General features: G+C 36.4%; 1 protein-coding gene across 4 annotated transcripts in view; it reads left to right on the top strand.

The window, feature by feature from the left end:
* Nucleotides 1-26,555, top strand: part of KIAA1958 (KIAA1958 ortholog) — an 84,027-nt gene that overhangs the window by 28,386 nt on the left and 29,086 nt on the right. Inside the window, exon 2 of one of the 4 annotated variants that reach the window (XM_029920810.1) lies at nucleotides 14,222-14,305. The exons of the other annotated variants lie outside the window; for them this stretch is intronic. Within the exon in view, the coding sequence (XP_029776670.1) occupies nucleotides 14,222-14,305 (84 nt within the window). The remainder of the gene's footprint in view (nucleotides 1-14,221; nucleotides 14,306-26,555) is intronic. 4 annotated transcript variants of the gene reach the window in all.

The following is a 26,555-nucleotide window of genomic DNA, read 5'->3' as shown; positions in this document are numbered from 1 at the left end:
GGAAATAATTCTTTAACTCATTCATTATTTTGTCAAGTAATAATACTAGTTACCTAGCATGATTTTTGATAGTATTTTTCACAGAAGCAGAAGTCACTTAAATATTTATTATTTATTTATTTAAGAAGCCACTGTTTTGCCAGGGTAATAAAATTTTTCAGATCGGAAAATGTGCTGTCCCAGCAGGGAGGCAAATCTGGGCCAGGCTTGGGCTCAGGTTCATTGAAGGTAGATTTTCTAGGCCTTATAGGAGAAGAGAGAGAGGAGGTGCTGTTTCTCAAAGCATGGCCTATGTTGGACCACACCTATATTCGAATCATCTAAAAACTTGCTAAAAATGTAGACTCCTGCATGCTATGTGCCATTCATTCATCCCTTCCTAGTTGGGAGGATTTGCAAGTTTGGGCCTGGTCTCCTTTACATATACAGTATCTTACTCCACCATCCAAAGCACACAGTCCCTTAGCCTGATTCATGGAGAGAGAGACAACAGTGAAGATGCATGAAAAAAAAAAAAGGTGAATTCTTTCTTTCTTTGCCTATATTTGTTATTAAGTGCTGGTATTTTTTGTACTTTATTTTATTTCTAAAAATTTTTTTAAGGAGAAAATTATCCAGAAGTTCTAGAGTCACATAACTGTGACTGAGAGAAATGAACAGATGACCAATGTTTATTTAAGTGATTTCTGTGTCAGTGAAAAATATTATCAAAAATCCTACCGAACTGATTCATACTGTTGTTCTAAATTATCATGCTTTTGAATATGTATGTGAGAAATGTGTTTTACTCTCACTGTTGGAAAAGATTAACTGAGCATTAAAATAGTTTGCTGGTCAGATAGCTGTAATAACATACAAGTCTGGCTTCAGTTAGTGATGTTAACAATCCTACAACATAGCCTGTGTTTTAAAGTTCTAGGAGAAACCATAAAAATGTGCAAGGAGTTGAATATTTAAAGGAGAAAGAAGACAGTAACTTTTAATACATTTTACGGTAGTTATAAGATTATCTCCATTTGTCTTCCACCTTTTTTTTTTTTTGAAGATTTTATTTTTAAATACTCTCTACACCCAGTGTGGGGCTCAAACTCACAACCCTGAGATCAAGAGTTGTGTGCTCCACTGACTGAGCCAGCCAAGTGCCCCTTTTTTCCACTTTTAAAATAAATATAGCTCACTATTTTTTTCAATAAATTACAAGAGTTAGGAGCTATTGCTGTTTTCAAAAATGAAATATAAATGTTGACAAATATGATTTTTGTAACACTTGACAAGTAAGATTGGCCTATTTCCTGATTACCTACTAGGGCATTTTTAAATTTTAATACCAAGATTATTTTCCTTGAACATATGAAAGAATTCTAAGAAAATTTAATTTCTTTCAAAGGAAAACGTATGTAGAAGAAATAAGTACCTAAAGCAAACATCATCATGTCAGTATAATCTTTTTTTAAAGTGAAGGTCAGGACTAGGGGCAGGGAGTTATCCCTTGATTTTATGGATATACTAATTCTAATATAGACTTTGGTTAAAGTTTTTTTTTTTATCCTAATAGTAATATAAAGATATTGTCTTGTAACAATTTGTGATAGGTCTTTGTTTTTGGTTTTGCTTAGTAAGCTCTATGCCCAACGTGGGCTTGACACTGAGACCCTGAGATCAAGAGTCAGATGCTCACCAGCTGAGCCAGCCAGCCCATCCTTATGTGATAGGTCCTTTTATCCAAAGGAACTAGCCCTGAGAAAAGCTTCCAGTCCCCTTGTAATAAGCCATTTTGTTTAGTTGTTATAGATGTTCATACCACCTACCCCAACCACAACAGACTCTCTTAAGAGGCTTAATGAAGGATAAGGTGACTATGAGATTCTGATTGTGAGCCCCAGAATTTAATTTTATACCATTGACTTTTGTTCTTAAATGCAGTCAGTATTGTTGGTCTAAAGTGGATTGTATAATTACGCACACTGTTACCTCCGTAACTTTCCTTTTGGCTTTGGTGTTAATTCAGTCAACAAATGTTTATTGAGTGCTACTACTTGTCAAGTGCTTTTCCAGACCTTGTGAGTAAAGTAGAAAAGTCTCAGCTCTTACAGAGCTCACAGCCCACTGGGGAGAGACAGATGCTAAACAAGGTATCGAGTAAATATGTAGTATGTCAGATGGTGACAGATGTACAGAAGAAGATAACAGCTTAAGGGGAATAAAGAATGTCAGAAGTAGAGAAATGAGTTGTTGATTTATTTTTAAAAAGCAGTTTCTTAAAATGTTTGGCATTTGGAGGTTCTTTACACTTAGCATATTCAGTTTCCTCTCCTGGTGTATATATTTATAATAACTATATAAAGTGCTCCATGTGGCTTTCCCACTGTTTAAGCTTTATATCCCCCATTCTAACCCTTCTCCCACCTTCAGACCAGGATCAGTGTTATACTGTCCTTATGATAAGAAGCCAAACTCCCTCTCATACCATTCCCTTTGTACATGCAATTTCTTCCTTCAATGCTCTACCCTCCTGTTCTTCTTAATCAAATGGTACCCTTTCCCCCATGGAACCGAGCTGCAACACATCTTAAGCTCTATTTGACTTCTCTTTTGTTTCTGAATTCCTATAGGACCAGACGGCCATGCCACAAACACAGTGCCTAATCGCACAGTGCCATGTATGGTCATCTTAATTAATTTTACGTGTGTTAGTCGTCTCTTCTATGATGTAGTCTACATAATCATCAGGGACTTGCCTTCGACTCTACTGCCACGGGACTTCTTGAAAAGCTAGGGAGGGGGCAGGGGGGGTACTCACAAATGTAGATTAATATTAATCCCAATGCAGTCTCATAAATATAAATCTACTCACCAGACTTCTTTTTACTTTTTTACTTTTCAAACTTAAAAATACATTTTTATTTAATAAGCTCGTGGACTTACCATTCACTGGTTTATAAAAAGATTTTGAACATCATTTCTCTATCAAGTGAAAAGACAAAATATTCAAATGAAAATAATAAGTTAAATATCAAGAAATGTTTCTTATTGCTCCAGATGTATCGCTTTAATAAAATCACAAAAGGAATGTGATAGCTAAGCTTCTTTTTTGTTAAATTGAGTGCTACAGCAATAGAAGGAAATGGATCTGAATTTAAATCGAACATAAATCTCCTCAAATTAAATGAGAACACAAGATACTACACTAATTATGTGTTTTTCCATGCCATCTCCTAACAAGGGAGGAAATAATTGGATTAATGGGGCATGAAGACTATGTAAATAAGTACAGAAAGGCTGTGTGTGTAAAAACTTTACTCAGGCTCTTTGTAGGAGTTCCTGCACCACTGCTGAGAGTTCTCTCGGGCCCCGTTCCAGGTCACAGATCTCTTGGAAGACAGTAACCTAAACCTTTTCCATATCTTGGCTACATTTATAGAAGGCCCGTTTCACTGACTAGGTTTTATAGAATGGCTTCTCCTTTTGAGAAGCTTAGAGTAAGTTTAAGTGATGAGTGTTAGACAGCTCTTGTGTTTGGTACAGGCAAGAAGTAAGTAACCACATTCATTCAAAGAATGAGGGTCACCCATACATTCTACCTGAAGAGTTTATTCACTCTCCCTACTTAAAACCAAAGCCTACTTAAAAACAAAAGCTACTTGCATACTAGTGAGAACAAAGATCCCTAAAATTGTAGCCTAGCAGGGTACAGTATGGGTAGAAGGGAGCTAATATAAATTTATGAAAGGTATGGAGGAAAGGCAGACATTTTAAAAATGAATTTTTGAAAGCCACCATGTCCAGAAGCTCTCCCTTTCATACCATCCTCAAGTCAAAGCTCGAAACATTCAGTTGTTAGAAATAGATGTGTCAGGGGTGCCTGGGTGGCTCAGTCATTAAGATCTGACTTTCTTTGGCTCAGGTCATGATCTCACGGTTCCTGAGCTCAAGCCCCACATCGGGTAAGCTCGAGCCCCACTTCTCTCTCTCTCCCCACCCCCTCTTCCTGCCCCTCACTCACTCGTGCCCTGCCTCTCTCAAAGAAAAAATATATATATGTGTGTAGGATCTGTAGGTTTAAAATTCTTTTTAGCACCTGGCTGGCTCAGTCAATGGAGCCTTTGACTCTTGATCTTGGGGTTGTGAGTTTCAGCCCCATGATGTGTGTGGAGATGACTTAAAAATAAGATCTCTAAAAAAAATTTTTAATAATTTAATATATTTATTCATTTCAGTCTTCATACTTTGGTGGCTCTGGAGTGCTGGAACATATGCTGGGCAGTCAGGCATTAGAGATGATAAATACATGAAAAATAATGTAATTAATAGGCCATAGAGATTATATAAATAAATATAGAAAAACTTGCTTAAAAATCTTACTAAGACTGGGGGTGCCTCCCTGGCTCAGTCGTGGAACGTATAACACTTGACCTTGGGTTTATAGGTTTGAGCCCCATGTTGGGTATAGAGATTACTTAAACTCTTTAAAAAATACATATTTTTACTAAGACTGTCTCTAAGCATTCCTTTCTCCTCAAGAAGATCATCACCTAACAGAGAGGTGTGAGATGGAATAAAATAAATACGGCAAGATAATGGAAACATAATCCATTTGTCAGCTGGTGTCTCTTGGTCCTTTAAAATAAGATTAGTTCAAATCTCTATCCCACAGTTTTTACAAACTCTGAATGCCTTTCTTTTTGGGGGGTAGAGTGAGGGGGAAAGGTGAGGTGATGGTTGGACTTAGATACTCCTATTGTTTTATGGCTCTGACCTACCACAGAGGTAGTTTAGGCATCATTTCACTGTCTGGGAGTGTTTTGCATCAGGTCAATTCAAATATGAACTCAACCCTACTTACACAAAGAGTTTATTGAAGATTTTCTTAGCATGGGAAAAGATAGGTCTGCACACCTAACCATGTACTTTTCTGACCAACTGGTTTTCTTTAGACAAACTACAAAGGCATTAATAAGGCCCACGAGACCTGGTGTGATCTGATCCCCATGGCTCTCAGGCCTCCCCTCATCACTCTCCCTTTTTAGTGCTCCAGGCACGCTGATATTCTTTCAGTTTCTCAAATTTAATTTCCATTGTAGGAACTTCTCGAGTTCTGTTCCCTCTGCTCTTCCTCCTTCCATAGTTTATGTGACTGGCTTCTCATTTTTAGTTCTCAACTAAAAGGTCTTCTTAGAGAGTCCTTCCTGGAACATCCATCGTTAAGTTGATCATTTATTCTTTCTTACAATAACATTTTCTTCATAGTATTTGTGTTGGTCTGTCTAAGGTTTTCTTTTTTGTGTTATTGTCTGTTTTCATTCACTCTGTGGTAAGTTCCACGAAAGCAGGGGCTGTTTCCATTGTACTCCTCCCTGTAGACTGAGCCTACTTAATTCCTAACATGGTTCAGTCACTATTAAATGTGCTTGAATGAGAGCAGTGGTTCTGCAGGGACTGATGGATTAGCTGTACCAGAAGGGGAGAGCAGTGTCAAGGCTGGTGCTCAGCTTCCAAGCTCGGGCAGATGGTGAGTGGTGGAGGAACTGACGCAGTGGAAGAGCTGGTTTGTGGGAACAGAGCCAAAGCTTCGTTTTGGGTCTGGGCACACATAATGATTACGCTGTTAGGAGCGTTAGGTTCATGGGAACCCTAGGGAACTTGATGCTGATGCCTACTCATTCACTGTCAAAACTGCATCTCTAATTGCTAAATACCTGATCTGCTTAGAAAACAGTAGTTTGTACTTCTACGTTTTAGGTTGCTACCTTGTCTTCTTCATTTAGTTTTCTAGGCCTTTGGGTTTTTTTTAATTTTTAAATAACAATTTTTAAAATTTGTTAATCACAACTTCCATAATAAGACCATTTTGCTCATCTCAATGCATGCTTTTTTTTTTTTCCATCAGCAACAGTGACTCATTCAGCTTGCCTGCTGAATGATATGAATACTTGAGAAAATTGAAAGTGATTTTTATAGAATCTTCCACAATTTTGTTTATCTTTAGCATTAGGTAAACAATAGAACTACTTAGAATCCACGTTCTGTTTCTCACCACATACATTCAAACAGAATTTAATAAAATTTGGCTACTGAGTTTTTGATTATGACAAAATCTTCAGGAATGTGTAACACTTCTTCATAGAGTAGATTTCATGTGATGAGAATGCATTCGGTGAACATTTATGGGATCCCTGTTAAGTGCTAGGCACCAGTTAGGGACTAAAAGTTGCAGCAGTTTCATTCATATGCAAAGATCTGGATCTGAATTCCAGCTTCTTTGTAAAATCACTTCAAAATAAGAAACAGAAAGAAGCATTCTCTTAAATTAGACTATACATCTTCTGCTAGAAGCACTGTGTAAAGAAAGACTGCCAGATGCAATGATCAGTTGGGGATTTGAACATGACACCACGAGACGTGTGACTGTAGATCTCAGAGGGAGGTCTGAGTACTCAGTTTTCTACCGAAGAAGGTACATACTGAGCAGTAAAATTAACAGTCACTTTTGAAGAGCTGGTATGAAGTGTTTGGATTGGTCTTGAGAGGTTCCCGGGGCCCTGTTTGATACTACAGAATAGAGGAGGCAGACTAAGTAAAGGAAGACATACACACTTGCCATCTCTGTGGGAGCTGGTCTGCCGGTGGGATAAGGCAGTGGAGATATACTTGAATTTGTGGCTTGAAAGGGCACACTGTGTACCAGAAAAAAAATATGTGTGCACAGTGACCACCACTGAGATACAGCATAGTACCTTACTGCCCTTCACAGATAAAGAAATAATAATTTAGATATTGAGACCTTGTCCAAAAAAAGCAATCGAGATGTATAAGGGAGAAAGACTATGCTGACCATTGGCTTTTCTATGCTAGCATTGAATTCTAGATGATACTTGAGGAATGATGCTATTATCCAGGGTGTGTGGGAGGGGTGGGGAGTATGAGTGGAGAGTCTTGTACCTAGTCAAACCATTGTTCAGTTATAAAAACAATAAAATGCTTAAAGACATACTAAAAAATTCAAGACCTCAGGAAAATACCGTTTTCATAAATACTTTCTGATTAAGCTGTTAGAGGACAAACTTTAGCTAACTCAAGGAGACTGGCAAAACACCGGTGGTAAGAATTGGTTCTCTATATTTAATTGCAAGATTGAGAACAAAATGTGAAAATTATTAACAGAATTGTATAAATTCGTAAATATTTATAGTAAGTATCATAAGCCACAATGATGTATAAGTGTAAATTTTTCAAAAGTTGGGAGGGCACAGGAGTGAGAATGTGGGTAATAGTATAAACCAAGATTCAAAAGATATTACTTAAAGCTACCAATTCAGGTAGTAGTATATTCAGATACATGAAGGTATAAAGGTAACAATAAAAGAACTAAACCAAACAGTAGAATAAAAACTAACAGGCTTAAAGACTAAGAAATATAATTGAATATAATTGAAAATGATTACTTGAAGAAATAAAGTATATGACATATTCATTTTGACATTGCTTGTAGTGGGGTACCAATATATATGTTGTATAAAAATAGAGGATTTGTGATATGCAAAGTTATCAAAATAATGATAACCACTAGAAAAATTAACAAGAAAACATAACATAAACTGGGCAAGGTTTTCTTTACTCCTAAAAGGAGATTCCTGGACTAGATGGTCACTTTTCAACCTCTGGCTGTTGTTATCCTGCTTGTGGATGAAGCCAACACAAGGAAGAGGGTTCAGCCAAGAAAAAGAGGAGCTGAGCAAGAGCCCTGATACAGCAGTAAAAACAGATCCTGACATATATTCTGATCACAAGAACTAAGATTAAATGAAACAAATAGAAATGAGAAAGTTAAGAGAGTAGATCCTAAAAGTTCTCACCACGAGGAGAAATTTCTTTTCTTTTCTTTTTATTGTATCTATATAAGATGATGGATTTTAATTAAACCTATTGTGGTAATCATTTCACAATATATGTAATTCAAACCATTATGCTGTAATGTATGAACTTACACAGTGATATATATGTCAATTATTTCTCAATAAAACTGGGGAAAAGTCTACATTAATGTGTAGTGTGCAAAATAAATACAACTAATATTAAAACAAATGAGGGGGCACCTAGGTGGCTCAGTCGGTTGAGCATCTGACTTCGGCTCAGGTCATGATCTCATGGTTCACGGGTTCAAGCCCCTCTTCAGGCTCTGTGCTGACAGCTAGGTCAGAGCCTGGAGCCTGCTTCTGATTCTGTACTGCCCTCTCTCTCTGACCCTCCCCTGCTCACGCTGTCTCTCTCTGTCTCTAAAAGTAAATAAAAAACATTTAAAAAACTTTTTTTTAAACAAAGAAATGAGATAAACTCACTGTTGGCTCTAAAAGTGGATCACAAACCAAAACCCAACGATATCCTATGCAAGTGTTACTTCATCAAAGAATATATGCATTTGTGAAAATCAGTTTGCAAATGGCACACTAAAAAATGACAGAGCTTTTGGGGGAGACGGCTCAAAGCATATGCAACTTTGTAATCAGATCCCTAACTAACCAAACTAATTCCAATAAAAATACTTCAGTAGTTTAAAAGACATGATAGACTTCTAATAAGTAATGACATCCTATAACAAATATAGGAATTTGCTGCAAAAAAAAGTTTTAAAGATCCAGTTAGGTGGATAATGAGCCACAGTCACCACTATTATTAACAGCAGGACGACTCTCTAGAAAAATATCAAGTTGGTGCCTACTTTTTTACACCAAAATAAATTCAGGTAATTAAATATTTAAAGAGTAAAAATGAAATTTTAATGAAATAAAATGAAAATAGAAAATGAAATAAAAATATTTTAGAAGAAAACATAAGAGAACTGTTTTACAGCTTCCTAGTGGGAAAAACATCTCTAAGTATACCACAAAATATAAAAAACATTTAACAGAGAGATAACTTCAATACCATAAGTGTGTAATAGTCACAAATACAAAAGGGGAACTAAGTATATATTTATACACATATGCATTATTATATATAGCACAAAGAGGTAAATATAAGGATAAGTAAATAATGTAGTAAATATAATAAACATGTATAAGACTAAATATAAAAAAGGCCTAACTAAATGAAAGGTCCTAAATGTAACTGTAGCTCTTATAAATCAGTATTAAAAAAAGAAAATGGTCAGAGGCCAAAAAAGAATCCACAAAAAAGAGAATGAGGAAATATAGGGGGCTAATAAATATTTGAAAGAAATAATCAATCTTATTTATTATAAAAGAAATACAAAATAAAATCTTAATGTATTTTACCAATGAAATAAGCAAAGATTTAGAAGTTCAATAATACATTATATCTTGGAAGGTGTGATTGAACCATCATTCTTATACCTAATGGAAGCATAAGTTGATGATACAACATATATTCATACAGGGCAATAGCAATATAGTATTTCTACTTTGGAAATTAATTCTGTGTATATACTTATTTATATATGGGAAATGTCATGTATACAAGGATACTCATTATAACATTGTTTGTAATAACAAAAAGATAGAAATAATGCAAATGTCCATCAGCAGAGAATTAGGAGATTAGATAAATGTATTATGGTATATCCATAGAAGTACTTTATAGCTATTAGATTGGGGCAAATATGTATGCAGTGGTATGGAGCTATCTGTAATACAGCATAATGATAAAAAGCAGAGTGTAGAATAGGATGTAGAGTATATTCCACCCCACTACTTGAAAGGCAAAAAAAAAATGTATGTGTGTAGAAAAATCTCAGAAATTATACACCATAAATACTGTTGCCGCACAGAGGGAAACAAGGACATGGGATGGAAGAGTGACTGACTTTCGCTCTGTCCCCATTTGTAAGGTCCCCATACGCTGCATTGCCTGCTCAAAGTTTATTAATTTATTAAAATCACATGAATCGTGGTCCATATTCAAAAAACTTAATTTTTATTTCAGAATGTACAGGTGATATTCTAGTGGATGGCAGATCAAAATGTGAAGAGTAAAACTATAAAGCCCTTGGAAGAAATAGATCTTTCATTACTTTGGAATAAGCATTTTTTAAATAAGATGTAAAAAGCATGAACCATAAGAGAAAAAATTGATAATTGGGCTATATTAGGATTCAGAACTCTTATTCATTAAAAACGCCATTAGGAAAGTGAAAAGGCAAGCCACAGATTGGAAGAAGATATTTACATTATGTGTATCTGATAAAGACTCAGAGTACGTTAAAACCTCTTAACAAACAGTAAGAAAAGAGCAGACCATCCAACAGAAAAATGACTTGAACAGGCATTCCACAAAGAATATTCAAATGACCCATAAACATATAAAGAGATGTTTGACTTCATTAGTCATCAGGGAAATGAAAATTAAAACTACAATGCAGTACCACCCACACCCAGCAGAATGGCTTCAAAAAAAAAAAAGACTACTTAGTTGTTGCCGAAGATACGGAGCAACCTGAACTCTCATATACTCAAGTTTGTGAAAGTAAATTGGTACAACCACTCTGGAAAATTGTTTGTCAGTATCTCTTAAAGCTGAACCTATAATTTCCTCCGGCTCAGTAATTCCACTTCTGAGTAAACGCCTGACATGATCATTTCATAGAATGTTCATAAAAATTTCATTGGAAATAGCCCCAAACTGAAAACTACTCAAATGCCCAATAGAATGGATGTAAAAATTGTGATATAGTCACACAATGGAATGTTCTACAACAATGAGGGTAAATTATCTACAACTACAAAACAATATGGATGAAACTCACAATGTTGAACGAAAGAAGCCAGATACGAAAGAGTTCATCCTCTAAGATTCCATTTATATTAGTTATAATAATAGACCAGACAGTTGTATGATGTTTTGTCAGGATAGCTGTTATTCTTGATGGGAGGGAATGACTGGAGGAAGGGGATATGAGAAAGACCTCTGGGATGCTGGTGGTGCTCTTTTTCTTGATCTGGATACTGGATTCAATTTGTGAAAATTAATTGCATGCACTTGATGACTAGTAGACTTTATTGTATGTATGTTATACCTAATAAAAAGTTTTTAAAAGGAAGTGGATCAGAAGTTTTTCTAAAACTAGAGATAAAAGAAAGATAAATGTAACAATTTTATATTATCCATCTTTCCTGGTCTTATTTGATTGTATAATTAGTTGAAAAACTATTACTTGACTTTAAAGCCATTTGCTTCCCCCATTCATGCAAAATGAATGAGAGTTTCTCTACTCTTCTACCTCTGCATGCGGTGCATTTCAGCCACAAGGATTGGATAGGAAAGGATTTTTTAGTTTTGTTTTTCTATAGATAGAATGGCTCTCAACTAAGGACTGAGGCCGAGTAGAAAGAGGAGAAAGACTGGAAACAAAACTTGGCTGAGGGTGTTGCAGCAGCGCTAATGTGCCGGGCAGCTTCACCTTGGCAGGCTGCTAAGAGTGGGGATGGAGGTTGCGGACGTGAGAGAGCTGGCCGCCTCACCAGGGGATTTATAGATGAGTGCCTCCCGGCACTGCCATAGTCTCCGCCAGTTCCTCTCCCAGTGTATCCTGACTAAGGCTGCGTGATTAAGTTCAACAGACTTAAACTCTTTTCCTCACGTACCCCTCAAAAGAACTTTGAAAAAACTGCCCTTTTAAATGGAAACCCAGAGGTTTTCAACAGTTTATTTTAATAAAAAAGGCAGAAAATATTGAATATTTTATAAAGTGAAGATGAGGATTGACTGTAACTACAATTAATGTTTCATGTGTATGACAATAGTTATTAAGCATCTTAGGAACAAAAGCATGCTGAATCTGAAAGAACTGAATAGAGTTTTAAGCCTCTATCTTGAATATCCTGATAGTCCTGCAGAATATTCTTTTTCCAGTGGAAAAAACCAACCTGACAAACCTATAACCCCTCCAGAAGTCCTGAATTCACCCAGTTCAGGCCCAGATATCCTCTTTCTGATGGCAAATTTCACCTATATCAGAATATGTATAAGAACAAAAAAGGGCAAGACAAACTATAGGTTAAATCTCCAATGTGTAAGTTTAGTTTACCTCCTCAAAGTCTTTTGCACCCCAGACTATGTACCATAGTAGATTGGGGATGGAAACATTTGCAAACTCTTCAAATAAATTTTATAAAAGAATTCTGTGTGAAACTTGGGAAACTGGAAAATTTTCCCCTAAACTTGTCCATGACTATTTATTTCTTAGAAAGCCTCTGAAGTTTGAAGACCACTGATGGATATTTAAACAACTAGCCAAAATGAACAGATGTGCTGGCCCCTTTGGCTTTACATCTAAACATCCAGGGAAGCCAGGATGGCAAAAGGTTACATGCAAAGTGTGCCTTCCATCTTTTTGAGGGAAAGATACACATTTTTATTGGTGACACATAATTTAAACTGGAAGAAATTAGCATAATCAAAAGTTAAGCCTAACAAAGCATAAAATACACTTTTGTATATTGAATTTTAGAAATAATGATCCTTTAAAAATATGCCTGTAAAAATATCTAATTACCTAGTCTAGTGAGTTCGGTTCACTTTGTTTTATAAAGTTATGAGGATTTTGGCAATTGTACATTAGAACTGTCATTTTAAAATAACATATTCATAAATATGTATAATAATATAAAAAGTATATTTTGTGAATAAAATTCAGTTTCTTAGAATTTTATTTTTATTATTGTTTATTTACAAAGACTTCCAATGGATAACCTTACAAACTAAAATTTTCCTAAATAAGATAATCAGGATAAAATATTTTACCTTTATACTGTAGAATCAGAAATTACATTTCTATGTTGTTTTAAATTAAGCTTGATGCTTGCCTCTCAACAGGCATCTATTGTGTAGTTTCATTTTTAGAATTTCTCTTTTTGAGTTACACCCATGTCCAACATAATAGTGGTGATTTTGTGACAAAACCTTTTTATTGTTTGGACTCAACAGTTTTATTGTCTGGACTCAACAGTCCAAATTTAAATTACATATTACTGAAAGGAAACCATTTAGATGATATCATTGAACTTAATAATAAAAAAAAAAGCTGAGTAAAAATAGGGTTTTCATCATAAAACATAAACACTAGAACTTTGTCAAGAGAGTTTCTCTCAAACCTCATCCTGAGTATGGATTCCTGCCAGCTGGGAATCTGCTATTGATCAAGCATCCTGAGCAATCCTGAAGCACATGCAAGTGTGAGAACTGGTCCTCTAGAGCAACATCACTTAACCATGGTTGATCCATAATGAGAAGAGGCAACTCTGGTTCTGGATAGAAGAGTATAAATAATAAAATTATTTGTCCAAGAGATACATCCCTTTCCTTACATCTGGATTGTAGTAGCCTAATTCAGATTTCATTGTCCTGTCTGTTACAGTGATGAAGTTTTAATTTTTTTAATGTTTAGTTTTGAGAGAGAAAGAGAGAAAACAGCAAGGGAGGGGCAGAGAGAGAGGGAGACACAGAATTAGAAGCAGGCTCCAGGCTCTGAGCTGTCAGCACAGAGCCAAGTTCAGGGCTCGAACTCGTGAGCTGTGAGATCATGACCTGAGCTGAAGTTGAAGGCTTACCTGACTTAGCCACCCAGGTGCCCCATCCTCATTAATTTACGAAACATCAAATATGTTACTACTTATTACAACACGCCCTGCAGTTACATACAGAATATTTATAAGTTGTGTTTACCTAAATTGCCATAGAGTGTTGAATTAACTACTGCAGATGATCTGTTAGTAACTTTTAAATGTAGATCTCTAGTGATGTGCTAAATAACAAATTTGAATATTTTAGTTTAATTCAATAAAATGGAACCAGTACAGCCTCTGGTTTCACAAATGAAGTGATTCAAAATGAGTGTGTCAGCTTTAATGGGGCCCTTGCACACTGCTGTAGGGTGAATAGAACACTTTTCTCCCCTCACATTCTTCCTAAAACAAAGGCTGGCTCTAAACTCCCTCTTCCCACACACCTTCATGCACAAAGGTTATGTGCCAGTGACACCAGAAGCTCATTTTGATTGTAATGGGCCACATTCTAGTACATCATTTGTGAAACTGAAGTTGGCTATTATAATGCAGCAGGTATGTAAATAACATTTGTAAGTGATCTCTATAAAATGAATTCCTTCTTTCCCTTTTCATTATAAGAGGAAACTTTATTCAGAGTAGAAAGTGCATTGTCTGAACTCATCAACACCCTCTCTATCCCTCCCCTCCCCAATTTGTTGCAGACCAGGATGAAAGAGCAGCTGAGCTCAGCAGAGAGCAGAATGAGAAAACCATCCGGAGCACGCAGACTGCGCTCCGCAATTTCCGTGAGTTCCTCATCTCCAAGTATCCTTCTGAAACAAGAGAGATTTATGTCATCCCTTGCAAGGAGTTGGATGCCTACCTGGCCTCTTTCTTTGTGGATGCCAGGCAGAAGGATGGGTCTGAATATGAACCCAACAGCTTGGCCAATTACCAATGTGGACTTGAACGGTACCTAAAGGAACACAGGTATGGCTACAGTATTACCAGGGATAAGGAATTCAAGCGTTCCCAAGAGGCCCTGAAACAGAAGCAGATTGAACTCCGCTGCAAAGGAAAAGGAAATAAGCCACACAAGTCCATGAAGCTCACCTTTGCGGATGAGCTCATTCTGCGGAAAAGGGGACTGCTGAGCCGCTATAATCCTGAGGGTCTTCTCAACCTTGTCTGGCTCAACAACACAAAAGCTTTTGGGCACTGCACGGGCTTCCATGGCTCTACTTTGAAGTGGGGTGATATCCGGCTCCGGGTAACAGAAACAGGCCTGGAGTACTTAGAGTGGATGGGTCAAGACACTGGTGACCTGAATGCCAAAACCAAGAGAGGGGGGACAGACTCGCGTGTGTATGCCACCCAGCATGCCCCACAGACCTGCCCCGTACAGGACTATAAGGAGTATGCCCAGCGGCGGCCTCCCGCCATGCGCTACGAGGATGCTCCTTTCTACCTGTCCATCAAGCCAGTGGTGAACTTGGCAGCCCTGCATTGGTACAACTGCCAAGCCCTCGGCAAGAACAAGCTGGCCAAGATGGTGAAGACCATGTGTGAGAAGGGCAACATCCCCGGCAGGAAGACCAACTTCAGTGTGTATCAGAGCTGCAGCACCTTGTCCGAGGCCCAGAGCAACCAGCTGGTGCTTATCTGTAACAATCTGAGCCAGCAGGCCGCGCAGTCAGTGGCCGGGCACTCCAACAGTGGCAATTTCATTGTCTCTGCCTCCTATGACTCTTCCTCAGACACTGCTTGACCAGGTGGCCTGAACAAGACCCCGGCTTGGTTACTGTGTCCAGAGAAACTGTGATTATACACTGCTTCTCGTTCCCTTTCCTCTGCCCTCAGTGTTAACTTTATAAAAATATAAATATATAATATATTTTTCTTTTTACAAATACGCCAATGGAGATAGTTTAGTATTGCTAACATAGTATTTATAGCTTAACACGAACGTACTTGTGGGTGATTACATGTAATTACTGCTACAGCCTCTGCAAAACCATAGTGGTTCTCTGGCGACACAAAGTAGAGAAGGAATTCTGTTTTTTAAAAACCTGTCAGAAAAGTAACCGAAAGTCGTCAACACTTGGGTTCTCAATGCCTGCTTTTCCTTCCCACCCCACCTCTCATTTTGAGCCTAGTTAATAAATGGCTTTATTTTTTTAATTTTTAAAATTTTATATTAATCAGGAAGAAAAATGCTAACTCTACTGCTTACATAGAATTGTATTCAGTCAGTTCCAGAATATGCGAGTGTTGGCGTAAGCTCTACAAATTATTCACATACTTTTTTTAGCTGAATTAGAGTTTTAGCTCCTGTGCCTCTTTTTTTGTAATGTCTGAAAATCTAGATGATTAGGTAACATCTTTTTTTTTTTTTTGAGAGCAATAAAGGTGCCATTCTTTTTGGAAGCTATATAATTTTTAAATAATATGCAAAGTCCAATATTGTGGCAAGAAAGACTGTTAACAGCTCTTTACTGTTGTGTTTGAACCTGGATAGAATTTTTTTGTTCCCCAAGAAATCAGTTTAAATGAAGTGTGATTTTCAGATTTACAAAACTACCAAAGCTTTGAAAATGTTCCCAAGCATTACATTGTATATCAAACATAAAGAGAAGGTAGAGAATGGGAGAGTCTTATTAAAAATCTAGAAGCACTAGTCAGGACAACATAAGATGACTACTCTTCAAAGCCCAGATCCCCTGAATTATTTATTCATAAGCATTAAACTTCGGTCTCTTTTCCCTAGGAGATTACTCGACTCTGTAGTTGAGATCAAAAGAATATTGACACTCATTTTGGGTAACAACATTCTGTTGGATTTAGCTGAATTCAAAGCATTCTTGAAAATGTGTAGTTTCTTCTACAGTAAATATAAATTTATCTGTGATACCCTGCAATTATAATAATAATAATTTTGGTTAAACAACTCTTTGTGGTGGTTTTCCCAAGGTCTTTATTCTCAAGTCTTAAAGCCTGTAGTGTATTTTTTAGTTAAGATCTCTCAATAACAACATAAATTTAGACTTTAGGGCAACAATGAAGTTGAGCTAGGTTTCTGTCCTGTATAGTCATTAACATATAGACTATCTGAATCCTAATTGCTTTGTTGGATTCTGTTGTGAAGGATTTGTTCTTCAAGGCAGCATCTTAATTCACGTTAGCTCGGAGGGTAGGTAGTATTTTGTGTGTTAATTTATTGTACAACCAGGACAGGTTTCATTTTGATTTGCTTTGCTAAATCATCACAAAGCTGAGCTTTCCCTTGGCTAGGTAGCTTTTTCTAACACTAAGTCATAAACACATAAAAACTCATTCCTCTGGACAGTGACCTTTCATTTGGTTCAGGAGTAGAAAGTCTGTGGACTTTTTGTGGTGGAATCAACTTCATTTCATGACTTTTCCTCCATAGAGAGGCATCTGAAAATGCGAAGAAAGGGTGGAAGGTATCTTGCTTTATTTTTGTTTTGCATTAATAGTGATGACAGCCGCCATTTTTTGAGCTAGTGTGTGTGCCAGCGCTGTGTCAAATGACTTACATAAATCATATATATAATAGTACTAACTGTGTGAAAATTAGAAAATACAGGTAAGCATAAAGAATACACTCAAATCTGCTGGCCCAAACAACCACTGTTAATATTCTAGTAAACATTTCTTTAGACATTTCAATGCATACATACTTATTTCTATATATATCATCTTTCATCTTTTCAATCCTTGAAAAATTTAGTTATCTTCATTTTATGTTGAGATCAAGACAAATCAGTTATAGTTAAGGAAATGGTACTATCGTCATCTGACTCCAGAGTTTTTTCTGTTTATCTTCCTTAGTTCCCATTCAGTTTCCAGTGATTTGAGCTAGAAATGGGGTACAGTATTTCCCCACCTCTCAAGGCTATCTGATTAGAAGGAATGCTGAGTGACCTTTCGTGACAGCACACTGTGTCCCCTACTGCCTCCTCTTCTTATTTTGAGCCACAGGGCCTCTTTCTCCCAATTCTCCATACAAAACTTTCCTTATTCTATGACCTGGTTCGTAAGTGCACAGGACAGCCTACTGTAAAGGAAAAAAATTTTTTTTTAATTTTTTAATGTCTATTTTTGAGAGAGAGATAGAGTGCGAGTGGGGAGGGGGCCAGAGTAAAAGGGAGACACAGAATCCGAAGCAGACTCCAGGCTCTGAGCTGTCAGCATAGAGCTGGACGTGGGACTTGAACTCAAAAAACTACAAGATCATGACCTGAGCCAAAGTCAGACACTTAACCAACTGACCCACCCAGGCGCCCCTAGAATGCTTTTAAAAATAAGGCTGTTCTTAATGGGTTACCTCTAGTGTTTAAAACAAAAAACAGTTTTCTGTGAAACACTTAAAATGTGATTGTGCATTTTATTTTTGCATTGACATACTTTTAAAAATTCTTAGTATGTTTTTGACAGCAAAGTAAGTTTGTCGGGAGGAAGAAGGGCAGTGAGGATGTACTGAGAAAGCAGAACGAGGGTATTTTGCATTCCTGTTTGTGTTGATTGAGGCGCTGTAATGAAAATCTCTCTGCTGTTTAATTCTATGCCATTTTCATTCAGAATAATACAAATTGAGAATGTGAATTACTTTTTGTTTATTCATATTTTGCTTTGATAACTCAAACCAAATAGGAACATTGTGACATTTATTTTCAGAAAACTTTTTTTGAAGAATGGCTTGGTAGAGCTTTAGCTGAGTTATAGTATCTCTTTGCGTTAATGAAATGATGAAAAATTATCCGCAACTACCTCTAAATTTTGTTTTTATATAAACAATACTGAAGACATGCTATTGCCGGATGCCATTTTTATTGTTACTTTAACTTAAAAGAAGTTACGCTCACACTGTGTCGGTGGTACATGCCAAAATTCCACACATGTGCTTGCGTGAAAATTCGGCAGTCCGGCAGGTGTTCGCTGCGCTGAGCGTGCTGCCTTTCCAGTCAGTCCTGTGGTTCCTACAAAAACAACAAAACCGTATTTGCCAGGTTTACACTTTTGGATCAGTGCAATGTCATGTAAGGAGTTCTCCACGGCACCTCACATGACTCTAGAAGTTTTGCAGTGTCTACACCAAAAGTGTCAAACCCATCTGTCAGCTTTTGGGGGGAGAGAGCTGCAAAATTCAGTCTGTCTTCTATATTTATTGCGTGACTGTTGAAAACCATGGATGGTAGCAATTGTTTTTAAAACCATAATGTCTGAAAAGCTTAGAGATACTCACAATGTTTATCCAATAGAGCTTATTCTTAAAGTTCCATTTATTCTCCTAGCTAGACGGGGTGGTCTGAATATGATTTGTAATATGCCGGCTACTTAAAATATTTATTTTCTAGATCTTTTCCCTGTGTTAAATTTTCCCTATGTCAATTCACTGTCCCCTATGTTAAATCACTTCCCAAGGCATGAAAGAACAGTCTGAAATTTTTCTAGTGTAGATCAAGTCTCTTTGTTTTTTCATTTAGATCATTATTAGCTGAAAGTTTCATAACATTAATTGGTCTAAGTCATATGGCTTAGCTATGAGATGTCATGACATCAATAACTTCACTGAGAAGAGAATTTACAGCCATATCAACGAATATTTGAACACCTGTTGTCTAGACACTGGGAGGGGTACAAAGATGTGTAAAACAGTCCCTACCCTCAAAGAATTGATAAAAAAAATACTGCAATAAAAGTTTCATTTCATTTTTGAGAGCTTATCAAAAAAGTCTGTTGATACTGTTTTGCATCATTTCCCTAATTTGCACTCATGCAGTTTGTCCATTATTCAGCCACTGAATATGTTGTTTGCTGTGGAATACATAACACTGTTTTGTATTTTGACGAAAATCTTCCTTAGAGCCTGTTTGAAAATCAGACTGAAGGCAGAGGCATTCCTGCACCATCCATCGTGTTCAAAGAGGTGCAGACATGTACATAATTATGCAGATTGTCATCAATGACTATCATTTACTGAGCAGTTACAGTGTGCCAGAGTAGTGGGTGTTTCTGTAATCTGTTTCACTTAATTCTGACAATAGTCCTGAGGGTAAGTGTGATTATTTGTCCTTCATAAATGAGGAAATCCACAGAAGTCAAATGGATTGCCCATGTCACAGCTACTACATAAGAGCAGCAGGATCTGAAACCAGATCCAGATCCTATTAAGTTCTGTCCTTTTCTCCTGAAGCAGCTTGTTCACAAGGTGGTTTGCTGTGCATCTGTGGACTCTGAAGTGATAAATTATACATGAAATTCCTGGTGTAATAAAATCATCAGTATTCATTCAACTCCAAACTGAGAGAGTGCCATCACCTGGCATGTTAGTACAACATTGTTCAGGCCTCATTATTTTAATTATTTTGATATAGAGCATTCAGCAGTTTGTTTCTCCCCCCAGCCGTGCGTAGAGAGCAAAAGTTTGTGTCACTTTTTAAAGGACACTTCACTTTGTCATGGAGGTGAGTGGGTGTATAAGTAATTATATATATTTTAAGTGATTGTCATTTTGTTTTTACCCCAAATAAACCAAAAACTCAATTTCAAGAGCATTCTTCATAAATCAAACAGGGAAAGGGAAGGTTGGGCTCTTTAGCTCAAAAGCCAATATTGCCAGCCCCCAGTTACTGAATATTGATTGCCAGTCTCCCAGGGAGTTTGATCTTGCCTGCAAATTTGGTGCAGCAAATTAACAATATTCAATTTTTTTAATGTTTATTTTTTTAAATATATTTTTTTAATGTTTTATTTATTTTTAATACAGAGAGAGACAGAGCATGAGAGGGGGAGGGGCAGAGAGAGAAGGAGACACAGAACTGGAAGCAGGCTCCAGGCTCTGAGCTAGCTGTTAGCACAGAGCCTGACGCGGGGCTTGAACCCACGAACGTGAGATCTGACCTGAGCCGAAGCCAGAGGCTTAACCGACTGAGCCACCCAGGCGCCCCTAATGTTTATTTATTTTTGAGAGAGAGGGACAGCATGAGTGGGAGAGAGAAGGAGACACAGAATCTGAAGCAGGCTAATTTCCCTGAGCTGTCACCACAGACGTGTGGCTTGAACCCATGAGCAGTGAGATCATGACCTGATCCAAAGTTGGACGCCCAACCAACTGAGCCCCCCAAGCCCCCCAACAATATTTAATACAAGAATTTGCTGTTAATATTTTGGTGTGTTTTTTTTTTTAATCTATCGAGATTGTTTTTAGGGCATTTGGCTGGTTCAAGTCAGTTGAGCATGTGACTCTTGATCTCAGGGTTGAGTTCAAGCCCCACATTGGGTGTGGAGCCTACTTAACAAATAAATAAAAAGATTGTTTTTAACAGAATATTTGAAGAAAGATAACTATCCTTATTCTCAGAGTTAGAGATAGACTGGAACCATTTAGATTTTCTCTAGTTTTGCTATATCCATAGTTCGATATGTTAGAGACAAACACTTCTGATTTTAATCAGGCTTCTTGTGACTAGTTTTCTCTATCTTTAGGAAAGGAATATTTTGATCTATATTTCTCTGGCCAAAATAGAGCTATAATACTTAGCATCTACGAGTAAAAACTCTATGATAAGGGAAATAAACTTACAAGCCTAGAGGAGAAGTCAAGAGGAGTATATGATAATTTATTGCAATAAGCTAATTTTTAAAAGGTTCATTTATGAAAAAAATGTTATAAATACTAAAAAATTAACAAGGTCTCTGTCAACTAGTTTAATAGGTTTTTTTTCTCAAATAGAATTCCTTTATATCAGATCTTGGCGTATTCCCATATGATAAAGTACAGATAGAGAGTTGCTTATTAAGAAACATACCATTGCCAAAGGCATCCTCAATTGGTTTTTGTTTTTCCCTTAATTCATGGTATTCAGCATTGCTTCTCCTCCCTGCTTAGATCTGGCTGAGATGAAATGAATGCATTTTCACGAGGCAAAGTGATGACAGCATTTTAAGAGATCCTTGCCATAGAATATAACTGGGAAATAAATATACTCCATATATCACCTTTTGGTGGTTAATGTATTTCTAATGATATAAAAACAGAAAAGGGCAAACTGCCAACAACTCTGATTTCACTTCTAATCAGAGAAAAGGAAGTTGATAAAAATTTCTCATGCTTCATCCTATTTGTAAATTAATCAATTTGGCCTGCCTACACTGAGGGAAACACCTAGGTTGGTAATGGAAGATTGCATTATTTTTTTTTGAAAAGACAATATTTTAATATAGTTGAGTTAGGGGCGCCTGGGTGGCTCAGTTGGTTGGGTCTCCAACTTCGGCTCAGGTCAGATCTCACGTTCGTGGGTTCGAGCCCTGCGTCAGGCTCTGTGCTGACAGCTAGCTCAGAGCCTGGAGCCTGCTTCCGGTTCTGTGCCTCCTTCTCTCTCTGCCCCTCCCCCTCTCATGCTCTGTCTCTCTCTGTATCAAAAATAAATAAAACATTAAAAAAAGAAGGCCAACATTTAAAAAAATATATAGTTGAGTTATTATGTAAACCATGACTTTGTTGAATTACACTCGGTATCAATGAAGTCAGTACTAATTTGATCAGAATATTAATTAGGTCAGAATATTAATGTAAACCATCATCTTTGCTGAATTATAATCGTTGAGGCTGACCAAGAGAACCTCTAGTCTACTGCTTTTCAGTACTATGAAGAATAGGAATTTCCATGTCCTCTTGGGAGTATAGAGGGCAAGGAGATAGAGATCACAAAGGGATCCTCACGCGGATTCCCAGAAGTCTCATGTTCCCTACGCCCCTACCTCCTATATTGAGACCCACTAGACTGAATGAACTACTGCCTCTGATACAGTCGCATGGGGAGGCTGGAAAATAAGATTGGAAACACCTAACCTAATCCACCCCTCTTTTTATAGAAGAGAGGGACAGTCCTAGAGACATTAGGTGAATGCCCAGGTGTACACAGTATCAGAACCAGAACTAGAACCTAGGCACCCTGACGTCTAGTCTATAGATAAGAGTTTAGGGAGGGAAGACAACCCTACATTTCCACTCTGAAGGAGTATCCTTTTCTTGTTTTCAAAACTGTAATTAGTTTTTAAGGCCTCACTCAAGTTTCTATTAGGAATAGATTCAAGCTGCAGTTTCCAAATAGGCTATTTTTGCATGTGAATTGTCACTTTTCATTGTGTAGTGTTATATCTTGATTTTAGCAACTTCTCTTTTTGAAATTTGATGGAATAATCTCTAAATGTAATCATTTGCCTTTTTGAACGAGCATCTCTCAGCTTACCTGTTCATGTTTAGTTTTCATTTACAGAGGGAAAACAAGCTACAGTTTTCAAGTACATGAATTCCAATTATAGATTATGAACTAAAACATAACTTTTTGTTTAGTGTGATGTGATTTGGGTATCCAGCTACATCATCTATATTATTAGTTTTGAATGCAGTCTATACTAACCGTTCTTTATTCTATGGAAAGGTTTAAAATATCCTCTTGAAAATTTGAGCCATATCTTCAACCCAAAGGGTCAGACTTCTATCAACATAATTAGGATGTTTCTGAAGTGAATTTAATTAAAGATAGGGAAGAAAAAATGGGAACTAATGGAAGACCTATAGCAGGAAGATGTAGAAATACAAAGTATTTGTAAATTCTCCCGATTATCCTGCTTGTTCTTCCAAAAAGAAACGCAAGCATATATGAAAGTGAGTCACAAATTTTTATTTTACAAATTATATTTACCAGATTATAGTTGAAGAAAAAAAGTGAAATTCTAGGATTGTTTTTAAGTACAGTGGAATTTTGTCTTTTGAATGCAGTGTTGAATTTTGCTAGACTTCTAATGTTCTCCTTTGTATTACACTGGAACTAGAGAGTATTTTTACCATGGTACATCCATTTTAGAGAGCTTTGAAATGCTTTGGCATTTTTTATTTGTGGTAAGTAGAATTAGGAAGACATCAGCAATATAGAACCTTAACAGTAATTGTGCATACTGTATTTAAGTGATTTTTATGTCTGTTTACTTTCTGTAATTCTTACATTTTATAAATCAAGTAACAATATACTTCCACTAGAAATTAATTTATAATGGATTATTTATACTGGATGAAGTAGCAGGTCCATTTTAGTATTAACCCACTCAGATTAACTTTATCTAACTGAATTTTTATATCTACAGTTCATTATATTACAACTTTTTAAATAGCATTTATAACAAAAGAACTTTTGTTTTATAAAGTATTTGTTACAAAAAAAAAAACATCTTGCCAAAAACCATTACAATTTCTATGCATTGTGTAATATTCAGTGATGTCACTGTTGGGATTTGCATGTTGTAGGTGCCCTTTCATATCTGTGTTTGTGGTGTTTATGTGGAATTGTTAACCATTGCTGCTATCACTTATTGTAGCTAAACTGAAGAACTGTGCGAAGAGGCTGTGCCAGTCAACATTTGTATGTGTGACTTGTGAAAATATGTATTAGTTGTTTAATATTTTGAGCCAGCATTTAGTGGCCTCTACAGAAGGAAATATTGTAGTTGTCAAGTGGTGCCAACTTCAGCATCACATGTGTAATTTCACGTCAGATTTTCTTCCATACTTTCCCCAACTCTTGGAAAGGAAATGTTTGCAAAAAGAGAAAGAAAGAATTCTTAACTTTTCCCATTCTTCTCCCACCTCAAATCTTTTTTTTGTTCTGATACTTGAACATCTTACATAGAAATCCAATAGAATGACAATGTAGCAGCGTAATTTACTTTTATCTGGTTATTTCTATCCAGGTAAATTATGTAATAACAGGACTATGAGGTGCCTGCATTCTTTTTCTTGCTTACCATGGCTTGTTGTTTGAACTGGATTTAAGAAGAATATTTAGCTTTTCAAATGTATTAGGGACTGTGGAAATCTCAGAGTTCCCAAATAATTAACTTTTATATTCAGCATTCAAATGTGCTTCATGACATATTTGGCTGCCTTATAGCCAGAATTTTTTCATGCCCACCTGTCGTTAGTTTTTCCTAGTATTTCCATCTTGCATTAGTAATTCCACACAAACCCTGCAATCGAGAGAAAAGTATTTCATGGATGAATTCTATGTTTTAAAATTCAACATGGGGGAAATATTATACATTTATACTCAAACTGGAAGCGAAACAGTCATAAAATGTTAAGAAAAGTAGGCTATGTCCTTAAGAGCATTTTAATACCAACATGTCAAAATTCTTTGCTTAGTGCAGGGTTTCATTCTGTCTGTTCAATGGGTTTATAATTATGAGATTCCTTTAATCTCCTGAATTATACAGAAGCTTTTTGTGTGACTGTCAGATACATGGCGACAGCCAGTGCTGTATTTGGAAACATTGCTGCTGAAATTGCTGATTTAATTGTAAGAATATTGAAACTAATTCATCAAGGCCCCTGCCACTCCTTTGCTTAAAGGAAAAGGAAGGCAGATTTTAATTGTGAGCCTTTTCTCCAGAATATGCTTTAAACATTTACCCCTCAATGGAGGTTATAAAGCAATAAAAAGAAACTTAATTATGTATGTTCTAAAGAAGTTCTGCCTTTGTCCAGCGGCCTCCAGAGCAACACTAAAGTATTTCTTGATTCCTGCATTGGGGGTTTTCAGGCGAAGCATTTATACATAGAATTCCTTTTATATTTTGGACACCAAAGATTATGGCATGATATATCATAATGATTAATGGTTTCTATTAGATAGCTGTGGGCACGTTTATTTGAATCCTGCTCTTGGATTTTTTTTTTTTTTAACCCACTTTGAGTCTTTACATTTTGTATGTCCTGAGGCCCTTATGCCCAGGGCAACTTTTTAATTAAATAATACATATGTATTTATTAGGTTTCTAATTTATAGAGTATGTTTCCACTATGACTTTAAACTTTTTTTCACTGCTAAAATTAGACATAGATTTGCCAGATTATCCCCATGGTGAGCAATAGCCTGTAAGCTTTTTTGTTGTAATCTGAAAATGTAACTATAACCCCATAGGCCTGAAACCTGGTAAGAGAATGACTGGAAGCATTTTAGATTCAACAGAATCATTTAAATGACTCATTTATCTGTTAAAATTAAGAACTTTGGTTGCTTATTAGAATGAATGCTATATTCAACTTAGCCTTCCTTATGAAGATTTCTTTTATTCTCCAATTTAGAGGTTAATTGGGAATAAAAAGATAGATTTATCGGTTTATTCAGTATAATTTAACCCCACACATTTGTTTAAAACAGAAATATAGCCACCACAGTTCATACTTAGAAAAAATTTTATGAAAAATGATACTGTTCTTTGAAAATGCATTTATTACCTCCACCCCCCCCCTTTTGGTAGAGTGTCATTTTTGATATATTTTCTGGACACTTGGCTTTTAGCTGACTTCTGTGAAAAAAACACATGTGTGCCTGACATTCACTCTCATCATATTTTAAAATTCGCTTTTTAAACTGCTGCAGTTATAATTTGTGAAAGAGGAGAAAGGTGAATTGAAATGGAGGGAAATTTCTGTTAATATGTTAAAATATGTGACTTTGATGCTCTTGGTTAATCCTCTGCCAGTTGATATTTGTATTAATATGATAGACCTTTTTAGTTAATAAGAATATACTGTTGGCTTCATATTTATTTTGCTGCTCACTGCATTTCACACTACGATGTTTTCATCTTTATCAGCTCACTGTTTTTGCTTCATATTTGTCTGTGTACTTGTGCTTTAAATAAAATTCTAGTTTTATGTCCTAGTGGCTTATTCCATTGTGTGTATATTGGCCTCCAACGTCGTGTAATTTTCTATTGTTTTCAATATTTGTTGGTACAGCCTAAAATCTATGGAAGTAAGAAAAAAAATCCAATAAAATCAGCTAACGAGCATTCGTGATGTCTCCATAATGAGAGCATGCTTTAATCACAGTATTGTGTCTGTACTTGGATATGACCAGTCTTCCTTCATTTAATAAATGGTTTTCTGCAAAGCTGCACTTTGTAGCTACAGTAAACGTTTTTAAAAACAGCCGCATTTTGAAAAAAATATTGTCTTGGTCATTGTGC

The sequence above is a fragment of the Suricata suricatta genome, chromosome 13 (assembly GCF_006229205.1).
Source record: "Suricata suricatta isolate VVHF042 chromosome 13, meerkat_22Aug2017_6uvM2_HiC, whole genome shotgun sequence".
Classification (NCBI taxonomy): domain Eukaryota; kingdom Metazoa; phylum Chordata; class Mammalia; order Carnivora; family Herpestidae; genus Suricata; species Suricata suricatta.
Note: the sequence above shows the minus strand (reverse complement) of the source record. Positions and strands in the feature narration are given on the sequence as shown.